The 22,720-nt window shown below is 38.5% G+C and overlaps 1 protein-coding gene across 3 annotated transcripts in view; it reads left to right on the top strand.

Annotated features, from left to right (window-relative positions):
• RALGAPA2 (Ral GTPase activating protein catalytic subunit alpha 2) overlaps positions 1 to 22,720 on the top strand; it is a 118,366-nt gene that overhangs the window by 27,244 nt on the left and 68,402 nt on the right. For 2 of the 3 annotated variants that reach the window (XM_052701106.1, XM_052701120.1), the window contains exons 9-24: positions 381 to 580; positions 2,212 to 2,442; positions 4,280 to 4,453; positions 5,225 to 5,362; positions 6,116 to 6,264; positions 6,693 to 6,804; positions 7,509 to 7,746; positions 8,288 to 8,452; positions 10,883 to 11,023; positions 12,966 to 13,103; positions 13,590 to 13,687; positions 14,621 to 14,711; positions 14,853 to 15,029; positions 18,026 to 18,219; positions 18,719 to 18,817; positions 19,039 to 19,194. In XM_052701106.1, the coding sequence (XP_052557066.1) occupies positions 381 to 580; positions 2,212 to 2,442; positions 4,280 to 4,453; positions 5,225 to 5,362; positions 6,116 to 6,264; positions 6,693 to 6,804; positions 7,509 to 7,746; positions 8,288 to 8,452; positions 10,883 to 11,023; positions 12,966 to 13,103; positions 13,590 to 13,687; positions 14,621 to 14,711; positions 14,853 to 15,029; positions 18,026 to 18,219; positions 18,719 to 18,817; positions 19,039 to 19,194 (2,501 nt within the window). The remainder of the gene's footprint in view (positions 1 to 380; positions 581 to 2,211; positions 2,443 to 4,279; positions 4,454 to 5,224; positions 5,363 to 6,115; positions 6,265 to 6,692; positions 6,805 to 7,508; positions 7,747 to 8,287; positions 8,453 to 10,882; positions 11,024 to 12,965; positions 13,104 to 13,589; positions 13,688 to 14,620; positions 14,712 to 14,852; positions 15,030 to 18,025; positions 18,220 to 18,718; positions 18,818 to 19,038; positions 19,195 to 22,720) is intronic. The other variant, XM_052701116.1, reaches the window with a different exon arrangement.

Raw genomic sequence — 22,720 nt, 5'->3', positions numbered from 1 at the left:
CTTTTCACTGAGTGTTCCTGAGTCATCTTCTCTTTCTCATTCTACCCTACTAATAAGACCCAGGGAAATTTATGTTGCAGGCTCATGTTTGGTTTGGATCTTGTCTTACTCTTTGCAGCTCTTCTCTTTTGCTTTCCTTTCTTTTGCCTAATACAAATCATAGCCTTCGTTGAAAGATTTGTACTTTTGTGTTCTTGCTTTTCTTTAGAAGTAGTAAAGTTATTAATACAAGCTTTAAATAATAGAAGTGGCCAGTCACTGCATCTGTTATTTCACATGGAAAAAATGTTGTTGGAGACATGTTCAATGCATTTAAACAGTCTGGAAGCAAGTTTTTTAAGATTAGATTTTCTCTGTATTTTCTCTTTTTATCTCACCAGATATTCCTGATACAAGACCAAGACCTGTATACATTACTGCAACACGAAACAATGAGAATGTCTATAGCACAAAAATTCCATACATGGCAGCTCGAGTTGTATTTATTAAGTGGCTTGTTACTTTCTTTCTTGAAAAGAAATACTTAACTGCTGTTCAGCATACAAAAAATGGAGGAGAAATGCTCCCTAAAATTATCCAGGTGTGCTTTAAAGTTTACCTTTTTTCTCTTTGGATGTGCTAGAAACCTTGCAAGGGATTGCGCGCTGACAGCTGCGGCAAGAAAGAAATGCAGTCCCCAAATGATTAACTGATATACTTGTGAATTGATTATTTTTTCTTTTATGAAGGAGGGAGTCTTCAAGGGAATCTCTTAAGTAATTAACTACATTTTTTTCCTCATATATGTTTGCCTTACCGGATTTCATCGCTATTATCTCTGGACTTTTGGAATTCAATCTGTAAGCTGTCAAACTTATTTGAGGCACAAACCATTTCCCTGTAATATCAAAGGCTGTTTTGTTTTCCTCTTGATTATAGCAGCTGTTAACAATGAGATGCTGGAAAAAATATTTCACTTTCAAATTCTGGTTGAGGTTTCTGTAGGATTAGGGGCTTACCAGGAATTTTGTGGAAATAAATTGTTTTGAGAGACTCTCTGGCTTCCCATTAAAAATCTAGGATCATTGTCAACTTTAGATTTTTCTCTTGAATTGTGGGTCAATGTCAAATCTGGCTTGAGTGGAAAAACATTCACTGGCTATGAAAGTCAAACTGTGTATTTTCATGTTAATTAATTTTGAAGTTCTTCATTGAAGAGTTTTGATACCTTAGAAAGGCCAAGTGTAGCTTACCTACTGAAGGTGCTTTTTAGTAACCTTTTCATTCTCATTGGAATTTTCACCTTCTGCCCAAATATGTGCTGTGCCATTGCAACAGGTGTTGCTTGGAGAATGAAATCTTTTCACTGAATTTTATAGACTACTGACACCAATTAAATATTTAGACTGTATAAAGATATTATTGCCTTCAGAATGGAACCTTGTAAAAATTATCACTTAGCTGAAGCCAAGTGTGAGCTTTTGGCACACGTTGACTTCCTAGTTGTTAGAAACTTCAGTGCCTGTAACCTGTGCTTTGTTGGTATGGCAAAATTTTACAAGTAAGTTTATTATGAGAAGCAGTAGAAATATTACTGCTGCTCTCTTTGTCGAAGAGACAGCAGCCTTGTTGAAGTCAATGTAAAGCCAAACTGCATTCGGGTAATGCTTTCAGTTAGTGTGAGTAGCATTCTTTGTCCAGCAATTCAGATGCAGTTTTATTCACTTTCTTCCAAAGGCTTTGTCCTCTGTCTTCCCTTGACTGAATTATTTTAGTCAGACATGGTTCAGGATGAAATGTTGCAAAATAAATGCAATGCCACGCCAGAACAATATCTGACAAAGAGCTGTCGGGAATAGTAATGCCTAAGAATATGCACCGTGTATAGTGATGTGATCCTTCCTTTCTCCAAAATCCAATGGGCTTGGAGCTGCTTCTCCCTTGTGCCTGCCAGCTCTCCAGTCCCACCACTACACCCCTTCCTCTTTCTTTCTTGGGGAGCAGACAAGTCAGTCGGCTGCAGGGCACCCATCTGAAGTATGCATCATATAGCATATAAGATGAAATTCCGTGCTGTTTCAAAAGATAGATTGAAAATTGCTCGTTCTGACTGCTGGGATGCCTGCGTGCTTTGTGAAAATGAATGCTGCTGTCTTGAGTTCTGAGTAAGCATCACAGATTTTTGCTAAGCAGCGCTTCAGTAATGTAATTAGCTGTATCTTTTCTGTGTAGACTGTTGGTGTTGTAAACCAAGATAAAAACCCTGAACTGGAAACCAGCGTGTCTTATGCAAGCGAGCAGGAGAGAAGCCATTCCAATAGCAGCACGCTGTCTGACCGGCGGCTCAGTAATTCAAGCCTCTGCAGCATCGAGGAGCAGCATCGGACCGTCTATGAGATGGTGCAGCGGATCCTCCTGTCCACCCGAGGATATGTTAACTTTGTTAATGAGGTGTTTCGGCAGGTAAACGTGCACGTGTGTGTTAAAGCCATTGCTTATTGCTTCTACTAGTGTTTGTCTTTGTTTTGATATCTTTTCAAGTGTTTGGGGTAAAAGTACATGTGGGATTACTGTGAATTCCCAATCCTCTTCTGCTATGTTGTCACGGTAGAAATCGATTGAAACAACAGTTCCAGGTCACATAAATTTATAGGAGACACCCTCTAGCAGCAGAGTAAGCATGCGTGCTTTACTGAGAAGTGTCCTGTGTGGCATAGTTAAGGAGCTCCTTGTACCAGTGCTTTTGTGAGGCGGATGTCATCGTGACTGGAAGGAGTGATTTTGTGTGTTGAGAACCGCTGTGGTGTGCTGCCCTCTGCTGGTGTGTGTTCAGAGTGTATGTAAAGTTCAACGGGCTTCTGGGGAGCAGAAGGTGACAGAATGCAGCACTTTTATTAAATATGATCAGTGTTCAGTAATTGAAGCAGATTGTGGCACTTGGATCCTGCCTGTTTTTATCTCTGCCTTACAGGAATCTCACTAGTCACTCTGAATTCCTCTATGTTTTTATTTTTCTTTTCTTTCTACCCTACTTTTCAACCTTCCTGAAAGCATTTTGTGTAGTAGCCGTTCATCCCACTGCTTCACTAATAGGCTAGCAGTTGTCATCAGACTTTCAGTTTCCTCATAATTCAGAGAACAACTTGCTTGCTGTGTGGCATGTTTAATGTAGCTTTTGCTAACCCTTCAATTTCTGCAGACTAGGAGTTGAAGACTCCGTTTAGCTGTTGGATAACTGTGCTTCATGTTGTCTGGACAAAGGGAAACATGCTATATGGTGCATAGATTTCCCCCAGTCTGAATAAGATAACCCTGTAATGTTTTTGCAGCTAAAGTGACTGTAGGAAGAAATGCTATGAATGCATTTCTACAGCTTCTGTTGCTGTTAACTAGTGAAGAGTGGGTAGTCTTTTTATAGACAGAACAAATTTTGTTAATTTGAAGAATGTATTTTAGTCTTTCTCACTGAATTTGTAATATAATGCATTCGATACCAAAGCAGGAACTTTTTCTTCCTTGGGAAAACAAGGTGGGTATTTTGGCACCAAATGAAATTTCTCTGCCTTGGTTTCTGTGCCATTTCACTGTTGTCCAAAGATTTTTCAACAGTTGATACTGGTTTGTAGTGGGATTTCATTTTTGGAAGTCTATAAAATGTTCTGTGGTCAAACTAACTTTATACCACTGCGAGGGGTAGTACTTGGCCATGCAGAATATGGTAGGCATCACCTTTTAGTGAGTGTGCAGTTTCCCAGGATTTATAATACTGCAAGAGTCTAACACACATCACTGTATTGTTTTAGATGCCCGAGATCTGCAGAAATGTGGGGAAACAGGCAGTTTTGCCTTTGAAAGCTCTTACAGTGGACATCTTTCCAGAATGTTAGAAGTACTGCCAAGGGGTTGGAATTAAATCTGTTATGCTGATTTTTGAGCATGTTGTCAGAAAGGATTGAATGCCAGTCACTGCTATTCTCATTACAGTTTCATGTCTTGCCTTTAGTCACACTTGCTAAAATGGCATTTCATATTCTATACTAGTGATGTAATTTGAAATCAACTTCTATGAGTGTAGGGTAGAACCCAGGTATTTCTAATTACAGAATTGAGAGATCGACACAGGTGAAGATACATGGATACACTGTTGTTTAGCTGTAACTCTTTGTACAATGTAAAACATATGTTTCCTTACTTTATTTTTGATCTGTGCTCTTTATGGGTGGTTATGATGCATGTGTATGTATATGCATGGATTTCTGTGCCCCATATATCCAGTAAAAGCAGTTAACTTTAAATTTAGGCATTTTTGTTGCCTTCCTCTGATATATCTGCAACACGGAAAGTGGTTAAGGTGTATCGGAAGTGGATACTGCAGGAGAAACCTGTGTTCATGGAGGAGCCAGACAAAAAGGAGAACAGTGAGGATGCTGTTACCAGCTTAGAGGATTCATCAGCACAAACGGATGGTAAACATGTATGCTATCAGTATTATTTACATTATTCTGTCTCCCTGCAGTATGTTATTTATCTCTTAAACCTGCTTTGAAAATGAGGAAAAATTTAAATTATATGGGAAATCAGGATTAAAAAGTGCTGTATCTAAGGGCCAGAAATATAAATGATTACTGAGTGTTTGGTAGGCCTTACTGAGTGCAAAGAAAGATTGCAGCTCTTTGAAAAATGCAGCTTTCTTCATTATTCCTTGTCTATAGAGATGTGGTAGCAAGAACTTAATGGAAGTGGTGGTAATTGCTTAATTAAGAAGTTGAAAATATCTACTAATTTGCATATACTCTGTCCAAATTTGGATCTGTAGCTCTAGGAACTTAAATTGCGAGTAAAAATTCTGTGACATCACATTTTTTTTACATGTTCACTGTAGTGAATATTGACTGGGACGTTCACATTCAAAGCTACTTAAATAGAAATTTTGTTACACCGAGACAGATGGTTGAGGTGTAAAATCAGAATCTGTAGTTATTCCAGGCATGAATTCAAATGTACTACAGTCAGTGACTACAAAATGTGAGATAAAACAGTTCAAAATACTGTAGTTCTTTTGAGTTTTATGAACCTTTAAATTCCACGTACTATGCTTGCTCTGAGATGTCAGTGGTAGACATGACTTCCTTGCTAAATGGACACAGTAGTTCCCTCTTCTTGCTTTTGCCATTTTCATTGATTTTGAGTAAATATGGACGTTTTCCTTTCTCCCTGGTCACTAACTGAGTGGTGTTTTTGAAAGCTTTCCTCTGACCATTCAGGACATAAGCGCTCATCCAGCTGGGGAAGAACGTACTCCTTTACCAGTGCTGTTAACAGAGGATGTGTATTGGAAGATGAAGACAAAAATGTTAAAGCTGGTGCTCAAGCTGCATTACAGGTGTGCTGTACTGAAAGGTTACAAGGCTGTAAGACTCATGTAACTTATACTACACATTATAGTACCATCATATAGCCATGTTAAATTCTATGTTGATTTCCAGATTAGAACATTTTGGGAGGGTTCTAGGCTAGCATTACTGAAAACAATTCTCTTCTGGCTTATATAAACTATAATTTCCTATTTTGATTTAAGAACTTAGATAAAAGCCTTTCTGAAATTAAAACTCTGAAATTAAGGAAAGAAGCTACGAGGAGCTGATGGTTTTCATCAGATATGATTTGAACTTCATGTATAACTATAAAAATGTATGTTAAGCCATGTGCTCATGTCTGAGACCTGGATAACTGGTATAAGGTATGAGGTACATATTTTTTTTCCCCTCAGTTGGTACTGTGAATGAGAACTGTACATATGCTTTTATTGTTCCTCATTAATTGGAAGTGGTGGTGTTTACTTAAGCATATCATGTTGGGAAGTGAGTAGCTGGAGGAGTGGCACTCCTACCTGACCAAACAGAAGAGGTACCTGCAAGACAATGAACTTTGTGATATATGCCCTTGTTATCGTGGAATGCCATCTGACTCTGATTTAGAATGATTTAGAACAATAAAGTGGTAGATGAAATGTGAAGCTTGCTGTAAGGAAAATAAGTGATTTAACTAAGAGAGGACAAGTATTCTATTATTCTAAGTCTTGACTTTTTTTTGTCTGGCACTGTGTAAACTGACTGTGAATACCTGTGTCTTGAAGGTGTTCTTGACAAACTCTGCAAATGTGTTTTTACTGGAACCATGCATTGAAGTCCCCGTGCTTCTGAAGGAGCAAGTTGATGCTTGCAAGGCAGTTCTCAGTATTTTCAGGCGCATGATAATGGAACTATCAATGAATAAAAAGACCTGGTAAGTTTAATATCTTCTGTAGCTAAGAGAAGGTTATTAATATTTAGCTGTTATGGGAGAATTGTTAGGAAGGAGAGGGTGAGAGGGAGAACTTACACAGTGATGGTCCTTGTTACATATGCCGACTTACAACTTCACCTGAGTTGATTTATGAGGTTGTAGGTTCTGCTGTGTCTTCATCAAAGTGCTTTTTGATTTCAAAGTTCTGCTCATTGCTTCCATCCCTGAATTTTTCTTCTCACAAATTAAGTTTTACAGCCCACTGTCAACTGGTGATACTTTGCAAAAGTTCTGTTGAAATCTTTGTGTGATCACATTCTCAATGTGTAAAGATTACTGAGAATTAACAGGCTTTTTGTTGCGTGAAAATTAACAAGAATGATTAATAGAAACTGTGAACAAAAAGTACAATTTTATTTTGGAACCAGGGAGCAGATGTTACAGATACTCCTCAGAATAACAGAAGCAGTGATGCAGAAGCCAAAAGAGAACCAAATAAAGGATACATTTGCTCAGAGCATGTCAGGATTACTTTTCCGAGTGAGTATTTTCTGTGTGCTTGGCACCAGTTTTTCCATGCTCATAGTTCTGCTTAAGTACTATTGCACAGTACTATGCAACGTATTTGTAGAACATGAAGAAGTTCTCCTTTGCAGTGATACAACTGATTGTTTTATTAAGAAGGATTCCAGGTGTCAGAAGCAGTTGATTTGATCTGTTCTTCAGGGCTGCATTGCAAACTGTGCTAGCACAGGCAGACAGTCTAATTGTGGGATATCTTCAGTGAGTAGCTCTACACTGTGAGCTGTATGCAACTTCTTGTAGAAGTAAGTTCATCTGGCAAGTCAAAACTAAGTCACGCTTAAGAAAATGAAAATCTGTCTGCATCCATTTGTATATGATGTGTTCAGATCTGAATGTTGTAGGTATAACTCAAGCTCTGTAATCATTTGAAAGATGTTGCGATGGTCAGTTCTGTATTCTATTCTTTTATTGTTGCTGTGTGAACAATAAATTAGCTTACCAGGCAAAATAGAGGCCATCTGAAGCATCTGTTTCATAATTTTTAAATTTCCTTGGTCAGTAACTTGTACTGAATATCTACCCACCAATTTCTTGGATTGTTTTTTGATGAATAGTATCTGTGTATCCGTGTGTCACTGATACCAGCACTAATATGCAAGATGGCATTGTGTTAATTTCATCCAAGATGTGTGACCTGCCACTTGTTTATTTCCTCCTAGACCCTCATTGTGGCTTGGATCAGAGCAAACCTGAGCGTCTACATTTCTCGGGAGCTGTGGGATGAGCTGCTTAGCGTTCTGTCTTCCCTGACTGACTGGGAGGAGCTCATAAATGAGTGGGCCAACATCATGGACTCCCTGACGGCAGTGCTAGCAAGAACTGTGTATGGGGTGGAAATGACTAACTTACCCTTGGATAAGCTCAGTGAACAGAAAGAAAAAAAGCAGAGAGGAAAGGGTTAGTCCCCATGCTTCAGTGCTTTTTGTGTCAAACAAGTTAAATATTCAAGTTTAAACTTTAAAAGATCTAACATTAAATACCTCTTAATCTTGTGTAAGAACCTGATTAATCAAATATGAAGGGCTTTGGATTTTTATGCTCACTGTGCTAGGAAGGCTAATTGGGGTCAATAGATGGTAGCTGGTTGGCAGATTTTAGTATGTGCTCAAAATGATTTTTTTCTGTGCAGCGGGAATGAATCGTGATTTCTTGTGCTGTATTCTGGCATAGTCATCAGTGTCAAAATTCTTTTCCATGTAATTTTATTAAACTTCATGAATTACAGTATTTCAGCTGCATTCATATGCTGCTTTGCAATTGATACACATAGTTGAATTTTTACTGTGATTATAAAGCAATTACTACATCAGCGACACTGATTTGAAGATGAGTTTTTTTTTCCATGTTGGAGTGCCTCTAAGTTCATTCAAACCCTAGAAGAATAAATGAAAAAGCTGAATACAATACTAAATGCTAGAATAATCTTGTTTTTTCTTAGGTGGTGTTTTAGAGCCTCAAAAGACAGCTGTAGTGGGAAGATCTTTTTCATTAAGCTGGAAGAGTCATCCTGAAGTTGTGGAGCCCATGAGATTTAGAAGTGCCACCACCTCTGGAGCTCCTGGAGTTGAGAAAGCAAGAAATATTGTTCGTCAGAGAGCAACAGGTTAGATCTCTACTAGATACCTGATTCCCAAACATCCAGTAACATCAAGTTTTGTATCTTTGAGTTCTGAGCCTTTGAGTTCTGACTACTTCCAAAAATAGTGCAAGTAAATTCAACATAGATGTTGCATACCTGAGTCTGGATGTCTGCAGGGCTATAAATACGAATAAAAGATCAAAGTATTTTGGAAAATACTTTATGCTCTTGAATGCATTATGCTATCAGTCATACGTAGTTTCTAAACTTTCTTGCTGCTTGCCTTTTATTGTAATCACAAGATAAAGCCTGTATTTAATAAGCATCCTTGCTTATATTATTTACTTACTTCCTTCTTAATGATGTAACAATATATGTGTAGCATCTCATTTTCCTTTTTTTTCCTCTCATGTTTAATTCTGGACAGAAAAAGTATAGTGGTAAACAGAAGGGAGAATGGGGTGTAGGAATAATGGGGGAATGTCTGAAACTCCAAGTGTTGAAAGAGATACCTAATTTTTCAAGTATATCAGAGGCCTGAATTTGGTCTCTATTTTATGGTATTGAGACTCTGTATTCTAACTCAGTGGGCTATGGATTAAAACACTCCACAGAAAGTCTTCTCTGTTTTTTTAATAGAAAATGTTTTTCTAAGCAGAGTCTTTCCTCATTCATAATAGATTAGTTGTGTTTCTTACCAGCAAAATACAAAGGTGAGGCAGTATGTCTTTTCTGGTTACAGGGAAGCTTATTTGGTGGGCAGCAGGTTGGTTGTCAGACTAGAGGGTGAACTTCATGTGTAATAATACTCTGGTTTCATTTTGTGTCTTACGATCACATAAAACTGGAATTATTCTGGCTTCCGTAGGATTTCTGGTGATCAGTGGCTCCCAAATCAGCAGATATAAAAACCTCTTATATTTGCACTTGCAGATATAGCAAATAATGATTCCAAATAGTCTGATGTTTATCTATTTCCTAAGAGTAAGACTTTCTAGGAGAACAAAACTCAGCTACTAAAACTCCAGACGTTATCCTTCAGAAACAATTGTAGCAGTCCTTAAAGGAATTAGAGAAATAGTCAGGGAAGGACTTTTTGTAGCAGAATGGAGCTTTGGGGAAAGCATCTCCTGCCCTGGGGCTTCTTTTTTTTTTTAATTTTTTCCCCTCCCTCACTGAAAAACAACAGGAAAAAAACCCCACACACTGATGTCAGCATAAACACAAGATCGCCTCTTGCTTCCAAGTAAGACTTTATTTTGATCTTCTGCTTGCACTGGGAGTTAAACAGTTAACAGCAGGGTATTAATGCAGCAGCCCACCATCCTGCTTGAGGATTTTTTCCTTTTTCCTTTTTTCATCTCTAAGTATCAGCATTGGCATTGTTGTGAGCAAAAAGGGAAACAGCACAGCAAATGCCAGATGCATTTCTAGTACAGTTGGTGAGAAATTAATGCATTTTTCTAAAGGAGACTTCAAGCTTATGACAACTGCATGATAATTATTAATATATTTTAATAACTTGTCTTGATGGCAGAAATCCTCTAAAGCATTAGCTACCTTGGAAGGTATTTTTCTTGTGGCCTGAGAGAGTATTTAATGTACAGGTTACAAAAGGGCACTGCTCATCTCTCTTACAGATGATGAGAGAAGCTGCCAGCAAAGTAACACTGGATACAACGTTTAACACTTCACTATCTTTGAGATTATTTTCTCCTTTTGCAAAAGTGCAGAGTTCCAGCAGTGTTTTGAGTGCTTCTAGCTTCACTATTGACTGAAGAACCCAAACCCCATCTCATAACTTGCATGTTTCATTGTCCTGTTCATAAGTGGAGAAAGCAAGTATGCCAAAAGCAGTGCCTACAGAATAATTCAGGATGTAAGCTGCTTCAGGTCATGAAGCTCCTGCTCAAAGCAGGGTCAGCAGTGTTGTCAGACAAGTGCACTCAGCACTTCATTTAGGCTGGAGCAAGGATCCCTAGTTTAAAAAAACAACAAGCTAACAGTGGTAGCTGTAGATTGATTTTGAAGAGGCACACTGTCCCACTTCTCACATCAGAATGCTTTGTTTTCAGGCAAGATGAGTGAATGGAAGACATAGCTAGTTTTTGGGGCAGGAGGGAGCATTGCTAGCAGAAAGTTAGCTGAATAAGTTTTCCATTCTTTGTTTCGAGCTGCATGTACTGCTAATGGTACTGCAATGAGAAGGAAAAAGGGTGAGTCAAATAAGCTCATGTATACTAATCATAGGCTGACAAAATGAAAGATTCCACATTGTATTTTCAGTGGCTGAGATGCATTGTATGTTATTAACCTATGGGTAGCAGGAGATATTGCAGAGCTTGACATTGTAAGATTCTTTCAAAAGCTTTGTTTTTCGTTATATCATGACATCCCAAGCCCAAATATTTTGCTGTTTTCTGACATAATTGTTGCTTTATTTTTTCCTGGAAGCTAAGCGAAGCCAGTCTATCAGCAACTGTGTTCATCTTTATGAGGCTTTGCCAGCTACTAAAAGTGTACCTCTTCTGCTTCACACTGTGAGCTCTCTCTTACCTGGTATCTCTTACACTTCTTGCTCTCACAGACTGTCAGGTACTGTACTTTAAAGTCATCTTTTATGTAAATGTTCTTTATATTTTTAAGCTTTTCTGTCTGCTCTCTTTCTGTCCAGTTAATTATTCTTAAGGAGCATGGAATGAGGTGTTTTGCACTTCTCTTTCCTGGATCTGTTCCAAACACAGTGTTAAGTAATGGTGGTTGCTAGCAGGAGTTGAGCAGATTCAGTGGAAATGTACCTTGTGCTTTTTTCATAGCAGGAAGGGGTTAAAAAAAATGTGGTCACTTTTAATGGTTTTTGTTGTTCTCTCGCTGGAACTGTAGTCTTTATCAATGTAAGTAACCTCTTCAGGGGAAAAGAGGACAGGAAGGTCTTCTCAAGGAGCTGCAATAGAAGCTAGTTGTGTGCACGAATGTATGAGATATCACAAGCAAGGTGTGCCAAAAAAGAAGTGCAGCAGGTTGAGCTGCTGGTACTTGATTTTAGAAGAAAAAACTCATTCCCTCCGTGTCACACTCAGTTACAAATCAGTGCTGACAAATGTGGATCTTTTTTTCTTAAAGATTTTTTTTCTGTAATTATTGATTCTAGAAGCAAATATGAAAGGTTTGTCTGTGCCTCTTAGCTTTCAGGTGGTATTTGATTTCTCTCAAAAGTACTGCAAGCAATGCTGGTTTTGTTCATTTAAATATTAGCATGAATTACAACTTTATTGGGTTTATATTTCCTAATAATAAAAGTAAAAATTCCTAGAATTACTGAATCAATGATTTTCTCCATGTTTTCATTTCCAAGTACTTGATTTACTGAAAGTTCCCAAGCAACAAATACCTGATGTACAAAGAGTTAGGAATGCAGAAACCAACACTAGAGAAGTTTGCACGTGGTGCAAATTATGACTCTCTGGGGATTCCTATTCCATGAAATATCTTGAGTGTTTTTCATCCCATGTTGTTGTTTTTGGTCACGATGTTGAAATTGTTCAAGCTGGTTGATATGGGCATTGGCCTGAAAGAAGGGCTTTCGTGTATTTGTTGCTTTCAGTAAAGCTTTGATACTGGCAGTGGTACTTCGGGGTCAATGAACACCAGAACATTTGGGTTTGTGAGGCAGTTTACTGAAATAGAAATGATGTAGATTGTAATATGAGTATTATCTGAGCTCAGTTAGTGTAGATTGAACAAAGGAAGCATGCTGTCCTCCTCCTGCATGCTGCTGCTGCAGTCAGTGCAGGCAGGTGCAATCTTGTACCCTGAGGGGCTTTGCTTCTTGCTCCTTTCTGCATAAGCATAGCCTCAAAGTCAGTGCATACAGACCAGCAAGGAGGTAGGAAGCAGAGCAAAGGAAAGGAGAGGAGCAGAATGTAGAAAGCTGGTGGGCAGGTCATTTTAGTTCCTTTATTGTGAAATAATATGCAGAAAGAAATGTGAGAATTTGATAATTCAGCCCCCGATCCTTATTTAAAGAACAGAAATCCAGTGCTTCTCCAAGTCACCATGTTGGTACTGAACCATTTCTTCTAATAGCATTGGATGTGTAGATTGACTGCCATGAGCAGTCTGGTGGTGGTTCTCCTGGGTCAGTTTGATGGGGGACTTGTGGGCCAACTTTCTGACTGCTTTCCAACAGAAAGGATAACAGAGTGGGTGGCTTTAACCAGTGCTGTGACTGAAAGCGTCGATACCAAAGGAGAGCTCTCCTGATCCCAAGTAAGGGTGCCACATTGAAACCCAAAGTAATTTCTCCATCTTTTTCTAGGTCTTTCATGATTTAAACCATTAATACATCTCTCTCTAAACTTTGCTTTTCTGAGGATACTTTTGACTTCTCTGACAAGGGGTTAAATTCTAGTTTTTGTAATTTGGAGTTGAAGTACTTGAGTGGGCCACTTTTTCACTTAGGTTTCATAGCTAAGGAGTTGGCACATGTGTTTAATTCAGAGGTCATACAAATACAACTTTTTAATTAAATCAACAGAGGTTGAAGAATCTCAGCAGTCGGAAGCTTTGGCAGGAGCAGAAGCTACAGGCCTCTTTGTAGACCAAGAGCAGCAGCTCACTCGAAGTAGCAGCACTTCAGATATTGCAGATCAATTTCCATCTGATTTTTTTCAAGGTAATTTGGATGAAACGTAGTAACACTACACACATGAAGAAATGCCAGGACTTCCTGAGCTTCACTGATGCCACTGTTACCTTCTATGGTTTTCAGCCACAGTTGTAAAATGTTTTTTATCCCATTTTCCTACTAAATCTGAACCAAAAATGGAGAACACAACTTTTAATAAACCAGAGCTTTATTAAATGTGTGCATTTGCAGTGTCACTGTTTAAATTTATCAAGCATGTGCTTATATTTCATGTTTTCAGAGGAACAGCTCTACTTCTGTTTTGCTTTGCACCTATGTTATGCTTACGAAAGATTTGTCATGGCATCATATGTTCTATCTTAATAACTAATCTGTGAGAAGTTTACAGTTTGTTACTTTGCTCTGCTGTAAATACAAGAAATGTATGTGTAAATGTAGCTGACATTTTCTTGTAATTTGCTATGTCATTTTTTCCCCCACATTTTAATTCTGTTTCCCTTCTAAAATTTGTAGGCAAAAAGGCTGGGAGTTCTCATAATTTGACCACTTTAGACTCCAAATCAATCCAGGAAAATAAGGAGTGTGTGAAGAAGGAACATGAAGCTGAGCATGTAAGGCAAAATAGATAGTGATTACTGATGAGATCTTGTTTTATGTAACATAAATGCTCCGTTAATAAATAAAATATTCCATTGTAAATTGGATGGCTTTTTCTATTTAAAAACTATCAACTGAAAGAATGAATATTTGGTAGGCAAATGGAATCAGGAATTAAGCTTTCGTTGTCCCTTACGCTGTTTGCTATGATCAACCTGTAACTTCTGATACTGTAAGTTGCCAGTGCACTTTGACATGATTTGCTGTGTACTGTTCTCATAAAAGACTTCTGTGCTTTTCTATATTAATAATAAACAAGCCCATTCACTTTTTTTTCTTTTTAAATAATTAATGTTTTTTTTAGAGCTACATTACTGGAGTAAATGTTTGATGGTTTGAAGTGCTGGGGAAAATATTTTCCTTCAGCAAAATTTGTAGCACCAGCTATTTATTGTGGATTGTTTGCCTAAGTTAACATTTGGACAGGCAAGCTTTGTAAATTTTTAATGCAGTTTTGGAAAAAACAATAGAAATAATATATGAGTTCATCATTGTGGAAGTATAATGCAATGCTGCATGGAGGACTGCAAGAGGAATCTCATCTCTGGTTGTTGGTTCTGCCATGTGTCTGCTCTTGCAGTACTGTTATGCTTTGTTCTACAGACAAGGCTCTTTCTGGGAAGTGCTCTCATTAATCACTTCAAGAATAACAAGGTGTGGTGAAGGTGGGGGGGAGAGAGATGCAGGCTTTGTAGTTGTGGGGAATTCAAAATTAACCTGGCTCCCTGTTCCAGTTCCTACATTCATTTAAATATCTTGACTGAGTTGCAGTTAATTTGCAGTAACTTTCCCTGTGTGCATTTGTGTGTTTCAAAACTGCAAGAATACCATGTTCTCAAAAATATAGTTGATGAACTGAGATGGATGCATTTTTTTTTCCTCTGTAGGTACCAGTACGAAGGAGCAGTAGTACAGCTGAATTGGATTTGAAAGCTGACTTACAGCAAACACATGGAAACCATAGGGAGAGAGAAAAAAGTGAGTTCCAAGAAAGGTGATAATTTTTTTTGAAGTGTAGCAGCTGAAACCAGTGTGATCATGTCTTGTTGGGTCATGTTATGCTAATGCCATCTTTAAAAATAGGCTCCATGATCTTTATTCATCCTCTGCTTGCTTTAGGTGAAAGTGTGAGCAGTGACACATCCATTGGGTATAATAATGAGGTAGAGATTGCTCTCATCCCCTGGCAAGCCTCTGAAGAAGATCAGGAAGTTAATGCATCGACAGATGTCTGTGTGGATCCTGATGCACCTCGCTGGCTTCAGCTTAGCCCTTCAGATAATGCAAATTTAACAGGTATTATAGTCCAGAAATTATATTTTAGATTTTTATTTCAAAAAGGAGTTCAGTTTGCGTGTTTAAAAAACAAAACAAAACAAAACAAAAAAAAAAAAACATGTTTTTAGGCATGTTGACAAGTTTTGTTCAGAATGTTCTGTCAAAAACGAGATTTAAATGGACCGAGCTTAAAGAATTAAGATAATGAGAATGAACCTGACATAAATGTGAATAAACTGTAATCCAAGAAGTGATCACATACTTAAAAATGAGTTTCTTACTGTGTCAAAGTAATCAGCTATGTGATAGTTGAATGCTAGTGCAAGCTAAGAGAGTGATCAAGTGAAAGGATTGAATTGAATTTCAGTTAAATTCTGTTTTCTAGATATTTTTTTTATAGCAGGATATTTTGAGAATGCGCAGTAGGTTCCTTGTTTATTTGGACAGATAGAAACTGTCTAACTGATTAATTCACAATCTCTTAAACTGTTACCCTCCTTATTTGTACTTCAGCATTGCCTGTATGCCAGTAGGAAGTCATGAAGTGTTGTTCTCAGAAGAGTTGATTTGCAAATCAAAATCAAAAAAGTCCTTTCCTTTTTCATTTTAATTCTACTGAAATATTTTGATTCTCTTCAAGATATCTTCCCATTGATATGTAATAAGCAAGTTAGGGGTGTTATATCAATAACTTGATACTGTAACATATGAAACTATTTGCAGCTTCTTTACTGATGGGCTTTAGAGTTTCATTTCTGTGATCACTCTTTCTTTGAATTACTGCTGATTTAAAGAACCAGCACACCCAGTTCCATCCTTCAGATGGCTGTTGTACACAAGGCAGTGTGCAGAGCAGTATCCAGCAAGGATTATTATTCGTGATAAACTCAGCACTTTCTTTGCCTGTGATATAAGAAATTGCTCCTTGGTGTGTACAAACAGAATGAGTTATGTAAAATAACTTCAGAGATTAGAAAGAGAAGTGGAGTAACAAATGTGTGCAGGTCACTCCAGAAGTAATGCCTCCTGTGTATTTCCGTGGAAAAGACAGCCAGCATCCACCTCTGATGTCCTGGGTCAGCATAATAAAATAAGAGGCATTACTTTCAAAGAGGCCTCATATGGTTGCCCAATAGATTTGGCATGCTCCTAATGCTGGTTCTTGCCAAAGTTGTTTGTCCACATGCCCACTCAATGCTGTGTGATCTGCATACAGGCCAGTGTGCAGCTCACAGCTTTCCTCTGTTTGTCATGTTACAAAACCTCAGTAATCACTGTGGTGAATACAGCCCTACCCATCTGCACGGGAAGACAACATCTTTGCCCTGTTCCCAGTGGATATCTGTCAGAGCTGCTTCTGTTTGTTGTGTGGTTGTTCCATGGAGAACTGCAGAGGGTGTCTGGGAGCCCATGGCTGGTGGAGGCACTTGTGAACAACGTCAGCTGTAGTAGTGAAAATGTGACAAGCCGAGCCTCGAGGGCTTTGATGTGTCATATAGTTACTTGCATTAATTTGGGTGTTTCAGCTTAATTTTCTTCTAGCACAAAACAAAGATGTGTTTGATCTTAGGATTTGGAGGCTTTCTAAAATAAAGCTTTGCTTTTCTTTAGAACCCTGAATGGTGCAAGGCTAAAAATACTGTGTTGTCATCACCCAAACAGCGTAGATACATGAATTTCCCCATTAAGAATCTTTCTGATATGCTTAAAAAATAATGTTTTAACTCTTTAGGAATTCATAACGCTACCAGAAACAAAACAAAGGAAGCAAAAAGGAAATAGAATCACAAAAAAGTTTAAAAAACAAACATACAAACAAAACACACTGGATGCTGAGTGCTCAAAGGTGCCCTGTGGGGCCATAGCTCTGATTCTGCCTGCAGACAGGCTGCTGCATAGCTTTCTCTGCTCTGAAGATAATTGAACAGCTTTTATCATTAACATTTGTGCTTCAGTGTGGAATATTTCATTTACTGTTTAGGGATATTAATTCCATTATCATGCCCAGCTTCAGAAGCACAGAGTCACAGAATCACCAAGGTTGGAAAAGACCCACAAGATCATCCAGTCCAACCATCCACCTGTCACCAGCAGGAAACAGGAATTCCTTCTCAGTTTGTATCCAGCTACCTCAGGAATTGCTTCTGTGTAAATGATAGTGGCAGAGCATATTCTTCATCTCTCAGAGTGCATCGTATTTAGCTCCATTGTTCAGTCGTATTTTCAGGTCATTTTATAGTATGTGATCTTAAAAATAAAAAAAAAATTAAAAAAAAAAAAAAGAGGCAAGACTCTTCACAATGGAAATATTACCTGTAAAAGCCAGTTATGGATTGAGCACATCTTTCAGAGTACATGAGTTTCAGACATGCACAAAGTACATTTAACTGCATTTGCTTCCCTACTCCAAAACCTTGAGTGGGGGCAGTCCGTCATACCAAACTGACACACAGTTGTGCCATCTCTATTAGCCTGTGTTTTCTTGCCATTTTTTTCTTTGACCCGTGTGTTCCTTTAGTAGTGCAGAAGGAAGAGATGATTTGGTGAAGAGAGTGCTTTTTAGATGGAACATTTGTATAAAGGAAATTGGTCTTAACAGCCTTATTGGTTTAGTCTGGGAAGGAGGTCACCATGTTCTTCCCTAATGTGTGGGTACTTGGAGGCCACATCTCATGCAGGTCCATCATCAGCAAGACAGGGGCTGTACTGTCTTGTCCCCTGTACTTAGGACTTGTGGGTCTGGGAATATGCCTTCAGTATTTTATTTGTTGTGGATTTTTCTTCTTCTCTGGTTTGTGTGTGTGCTAGACCAGGAAGACCAAAGAAGTGTCCTTTTGTCAATAATTACATAGCTCCTGTCTTTTTTTTGCTTAGTAAACTTTCCAGACTTCACAATAAAATTGCAAGCTTTTGGCTCTTTTGCCTTGAACCTTCCTTAAGAGTTTCTTTAGAAATGATGTGCATCAGAACTGAAACTTCATCAGAAGTGAAAGAGAACCTTTTAAAATTTACAGACAGCAGTGAGTTCCTTGCTGATGACTGCAGTATAATTGCTGGTGGAAGCCTCATCGGTTGGCATCCTGATTCTGCTGCTGTGCTATGGAGGAGGATCCTGGGAATTCTTGGAGATGTGAACAATATACAGTCGCCTAAAATTCATGCAAAAGTTTTTGGGTATCTCTATGAGCTGTGGTATAAACTTGCAAAGGTATTGTATATAATATTTTCATCTAATGATAATGATTAAGTTTTTTTTTTAATTATGCTTAGATTTGATCTAGGGTTGGCATCTGCAATGTAAGCATCATATTTGGAGGATTCTGCCGTAAAGTTAGTCAAATTTTTGTTTGATTTCCTGGAACTATCCCCTGTTGAAAATATTCCCATTTAATAAGAAGAATTTAATTAATTTAGATGGCTTCATAAAACAGTAGCAAAGAAAACAGAGGTGTGGGATAGAGTACTGCAGACACTGTTCTTAGTGCAAAAGCTAATGGTACAACCTAAAATGCTTAGCTTAGCCTTTGTAGCACTGTAGAACACCTTTTCCTGGTAGTGTTGGCTTGAGTAAGAGCTTTCTGTGTAGTGCAGGATGCAGTGCCTTAAAAGTAAAAAAAAATCCACAAAAAACAGAGAATTATATGAAATCACATTAATAAAGTGAACTATTTTTTTCTTAAATAACTCTCTTCTTTTAAAAACACCAGATAAGGGATAACCTTGCTATAAGCGTGGACAATCAGTCTACTCCCTCTCCTCCTGTCTTAATTCCTCCTCTCAGAATATTTGCATCATGGTTGTTCAAGGTAAGTTGTTTCTCACATTAGTATTTTTTCTCTGTTGACAATAAATGTGTATATGCTCCATTCCACTGTTAAGTTTTGCAGTCACTGCAGGCTGAGACAAGTGTATTTGAACATTAATTTTAATAAATACAGTAAATTCGTTTATGGAAAATCTGCTGAAAAGACAGTTTTGCATTAGTGGACTAGTAGAAAGAAAAGTATTAATACAGGTCTTTTTTCAGGCAACCACCCTGCCAAATGAATATAAGGAAGGCAAACTTCAGGCATACAGGCTGATCTGTGCTATGATGACGAGGCGTCAGGATGTTCTGCCAAATTCAGATTTCCTGCTTCATTTTTATTTTGTGATGCACCTTGGTTTAACAAGTGAAGACCAGGTAAAAGCTTTACTTGAGGAAAAAAACCTCTGTAAGTTGCTGTCTGCTGAATTGTCTGTATTTTCATATTTGAAACAGCAGAAAGGAAGCAATGCTCTGCAACAAATTATTGTGTGAAGTTATTATTGTGTAGCATTCCACACTGTATGTTACGTAGTCTGAACGTTCTCCTTACTCTCCAGCTTTATCTTGTCATACTAGCAAAGAGCTGCTGTGGAAACACTTCTGTGTCTGTAGATTAATGTCATTTTTAGGTCTGTCTGCCATGGTTTGGCCTAATCAATAATGCATTCAGTGGGAGATGATGAAAAGGCTTAATCTTTCAGAATGTAAGAGGATTATTGGACCTTAGAAGTAGCTAAATGCTCATAAATACTGTAAGAAGTACACTAAGCAAAGGAGAGGCTACTTAGAAACATGTCTGTGTTTTTATAGCTGTCACTGTAAGTTTTCATCCTTAACAAAAACTCTGATGAGCACAGTGGTGAGAACTGTACTGCAGATGCCAGCAGAGGGCACACAGACCTTTCTGTAGAACCCGTGTTGATTATTTGCTGCTTTGAGGAGTCATTTCTGGTGCTTTACCAATCCAGACGGAACAGACTAGCGCAGATTTTGTTGTGCTAGTTGTTGCCAATCTCTGTTACTGTAGTAATCCCTGAGAAGGCCTGTCCTATTACTTAGCCAGCAGTAAGTTGCTGATGTGTTGTTTTTAACCTTGTGAAGCTGCACTTAGCTGCTTTCTGCTGCTTGGACTGTGAACCTGGGTGCCTCACATGGCCAGCTCAATCCCTCTCTGCACCGGCCTGTGCAATCCTGCACTTGGAAATTTCACGTGTCTCTGTTTTGCAAAAGCAGAAGTAAAACCATCTGCGTTGTATTCTCTGCAAACTTTCCACCTGCTATTCCCAGATGCTTCTGCAGGGAAAAGGGAAAAGGATTAATAGCACAGTATTCTTAGATGTGTGCTTCCTGAAAGCAAAACACAAACAAAACAATGTGTGCCAAAACATCTCCCTTTCAAAAACCAAGACATCCAGTTGGGATAACTAGAATTTTTCTTTACGTAGTCTCACAGTGTGCTCTTTTTAGAAAGGAAGCTGGTTAGGTCATTTGACTCCTATTACAGGTTTCAATTGATTGTCTTTGTGTTACTTGTTGTTATTGTGATCATGGAGAAAAATCCTGGAAAAGTTTCCTGAGTAGAAATTGTGCAATTTTTAAATGGTGGTTTTGGTTCCAGATGAGCTGCTTTCTCATTCTGTTTTTATTATGTTTTGGTGTTAGTAACAATTCCACTGATTTTAAGCCTGTTGCTTTGTTGAATGTCAGATTTCAGTCCTTGTGCAAATTTGTGGTCTAGAAGTTAAGATCAAGAAGTGAAAACTGTCTGGTGAAGGCAGACTCCATATACAAATTATTCCAGAGATTTCCTGATGTCTTGCATTCTCTTGGTGCTCCACCTTGTCTCACTCTGCTTCTTTTGCCTCTTGGTGGCACACTTGACTGTGAGTTTTCTCCTGTACCTGTCCTTCCAGTTTTGCTTTCCCTAGCTAGGAAGCTGGTTGATGGGAGCTGTGCACTCACCATGTAGCTTGAATTCTCATACAATGGATCGATGTGAAGCATGTTCTTTATACCTGTTTCCATATTTACAGTTTTATTAGCATCACATTACTTGTTGGGTGTTTAGACTAGCTCGATACTGTGCACGCTGAGAGTGGTGTACAATAAATACTACTGCAAGAGTGCACTGGATGGAAGCACAGTAAATCTAGTATTTATTAAGATGGGTCATGGATGTGCTTTTCAACTATTTTGGTGGGTCAGGGAGTTGTTTATGCCAGATCCCATCTGGTACCCTTCTGACTGAACACATAGTCCTTCCACAGGTAGATCAGTGACCCAGGCAGAGCATTTCGCCAGCCTCTTACCTTGCCGTTAAGAGATGAAAATTCTCAGGTGTGAAGGAAATCTGATCTGATTTGTGTGAAGCTGCTGGAAATCGGAGATCTTGTAGTGGAAAGAAAGATCGATCTGCTTTGTCAGATTGTTTTATTTGCTGAGCATGAGCATAACTTCTCAGTTTCATGGAACATTAGCAGGAGAAGGGGATTTTCTCATGGGGGAATTTTTGTTCTGTGTGTGTGACTAGTGCAACTTTCAGTTCATTGGGAGAAGCAACAGAAACGTGCAACTCCAAGAAATCACATTCTTTTGATGTAGGTGAGCTTTTTTTGTGCTCATCTGCACAATTATTTTGCTACATAACCTGGTAAAGTTATAGTCAGAAATGTTTGTAATCTGAATATGATTGTCAGTATTTTAGATAGCATCAAAAATGTTCATTTTTAAATAGATTTATCTGTTAAAAAAAAAAGTTGACGAATCTTGTATTACATGAGGAAAGTGCAGTTGTGCAATTAACAGTGAAGATAAATAACTTGCACTAATTGGACTTGCTGAGTAAACACTAGTTGAACAGAAATGTAGCTGTATTTATTTCAATAGACACAGGCAGCTACCTGGCTGAGAAAAGCTTCCTCCCAGACTGGGGAGAATGCAAACCTTCTGCTCAAGTCTGTGGACTGTTTTCATTCCTTTTATCCTACATTCCTCAATTCTATTTTGTCTCCTCCCTTAACAACACAAATATACAAAATTACTGCTTTCTTGTTTAGATTTTGGTGTTGGTAGAAAGCAAAATAGTACATGTTTGAATGCATTCAGTACTTAATACATTGTAATTTATGGCAAGTGCAACCTTTCTGCACAAACTTGTCTTGTGGAGCATTTGAAAGAGCACTATGAGAGTATATTTGACAAAAAGATCCCATGGCACTCTGAGTTCAAGATTTAGCAATTAGCTCAGCTGGTGAGAAAGGAGATAGTGATGTAACTGAGCTGCATCTCATTTGTCCATGGCTAAGTGTCTAACGACAGCACCTCTATAGGAAGAAGTGAACAATTCTCTGTAGCAATTGCATCACCTTTTCAGGTGGGAGAAGCAAGTTTACAGGCTGGCACTGGGAGCTGTTCCAGTGTGCCATGTGCCCTGGGATCAGGGGACAAGTGACTGTGTGATGCTAATTCTCTTCCTGTGCACTTAAGTCAGTGGTCTTAAATTTTACCATCATTTTTTATGAAGTTGACTGGAATTCTGCACCTTCGCTTCCTGACAGAGGAAAGTGAGTTGATGTTTTGTTTTTTACATGCTGTGTTCACAAGACAGTGAAGGCAGTGATTCTGCTTGCATCCAGAGCTTGACTGCAAATCCTGAGAAGATGATGTATCAAGCATCGCTCAGATGTGGTGCAGGAAATGGCCTCAGGACTGTTTGTATTAAATTCAGCCCTTTTACCCTTCAAATCAATGGGGTCTGTCAGCCTTGAAACGCCTTCAGGGGCTTTATAGCATCACACCTGTGCAAGGCAGACTGAAGTGTGGTATTTCCTCTGGCACCTCCACAGTCAGGCAGCAGCGGCAAAAGGAGCGGCTAGGTCTTTCCCAGCAGCAGCCATTGCTT

The sequence above is a fragment of the Tympanuchus pallidicinctus genome, unplaced genomic scaffold (genome assembly GCF_026119805.1).
Source record: "Tympanuchus pallidicinctus isolate F22 unplaced genomic scaffold, pur_lepc_1.0 scaffold1, whole genome shotgun sequence".
Classification (NCBI taxonomy): domain Eukaryota; kingdom Metazoa; phylum Chordata; class Aves; order Galliformes; family Phasianidae; genus Tympanuchus; species Tympanuchus pallidicinctus.
The sequence above is the reverse complement of the archived record's forward strand: the minus strand, read 5'-3'. Positions and strand labels throughout refer to the sequence as shown.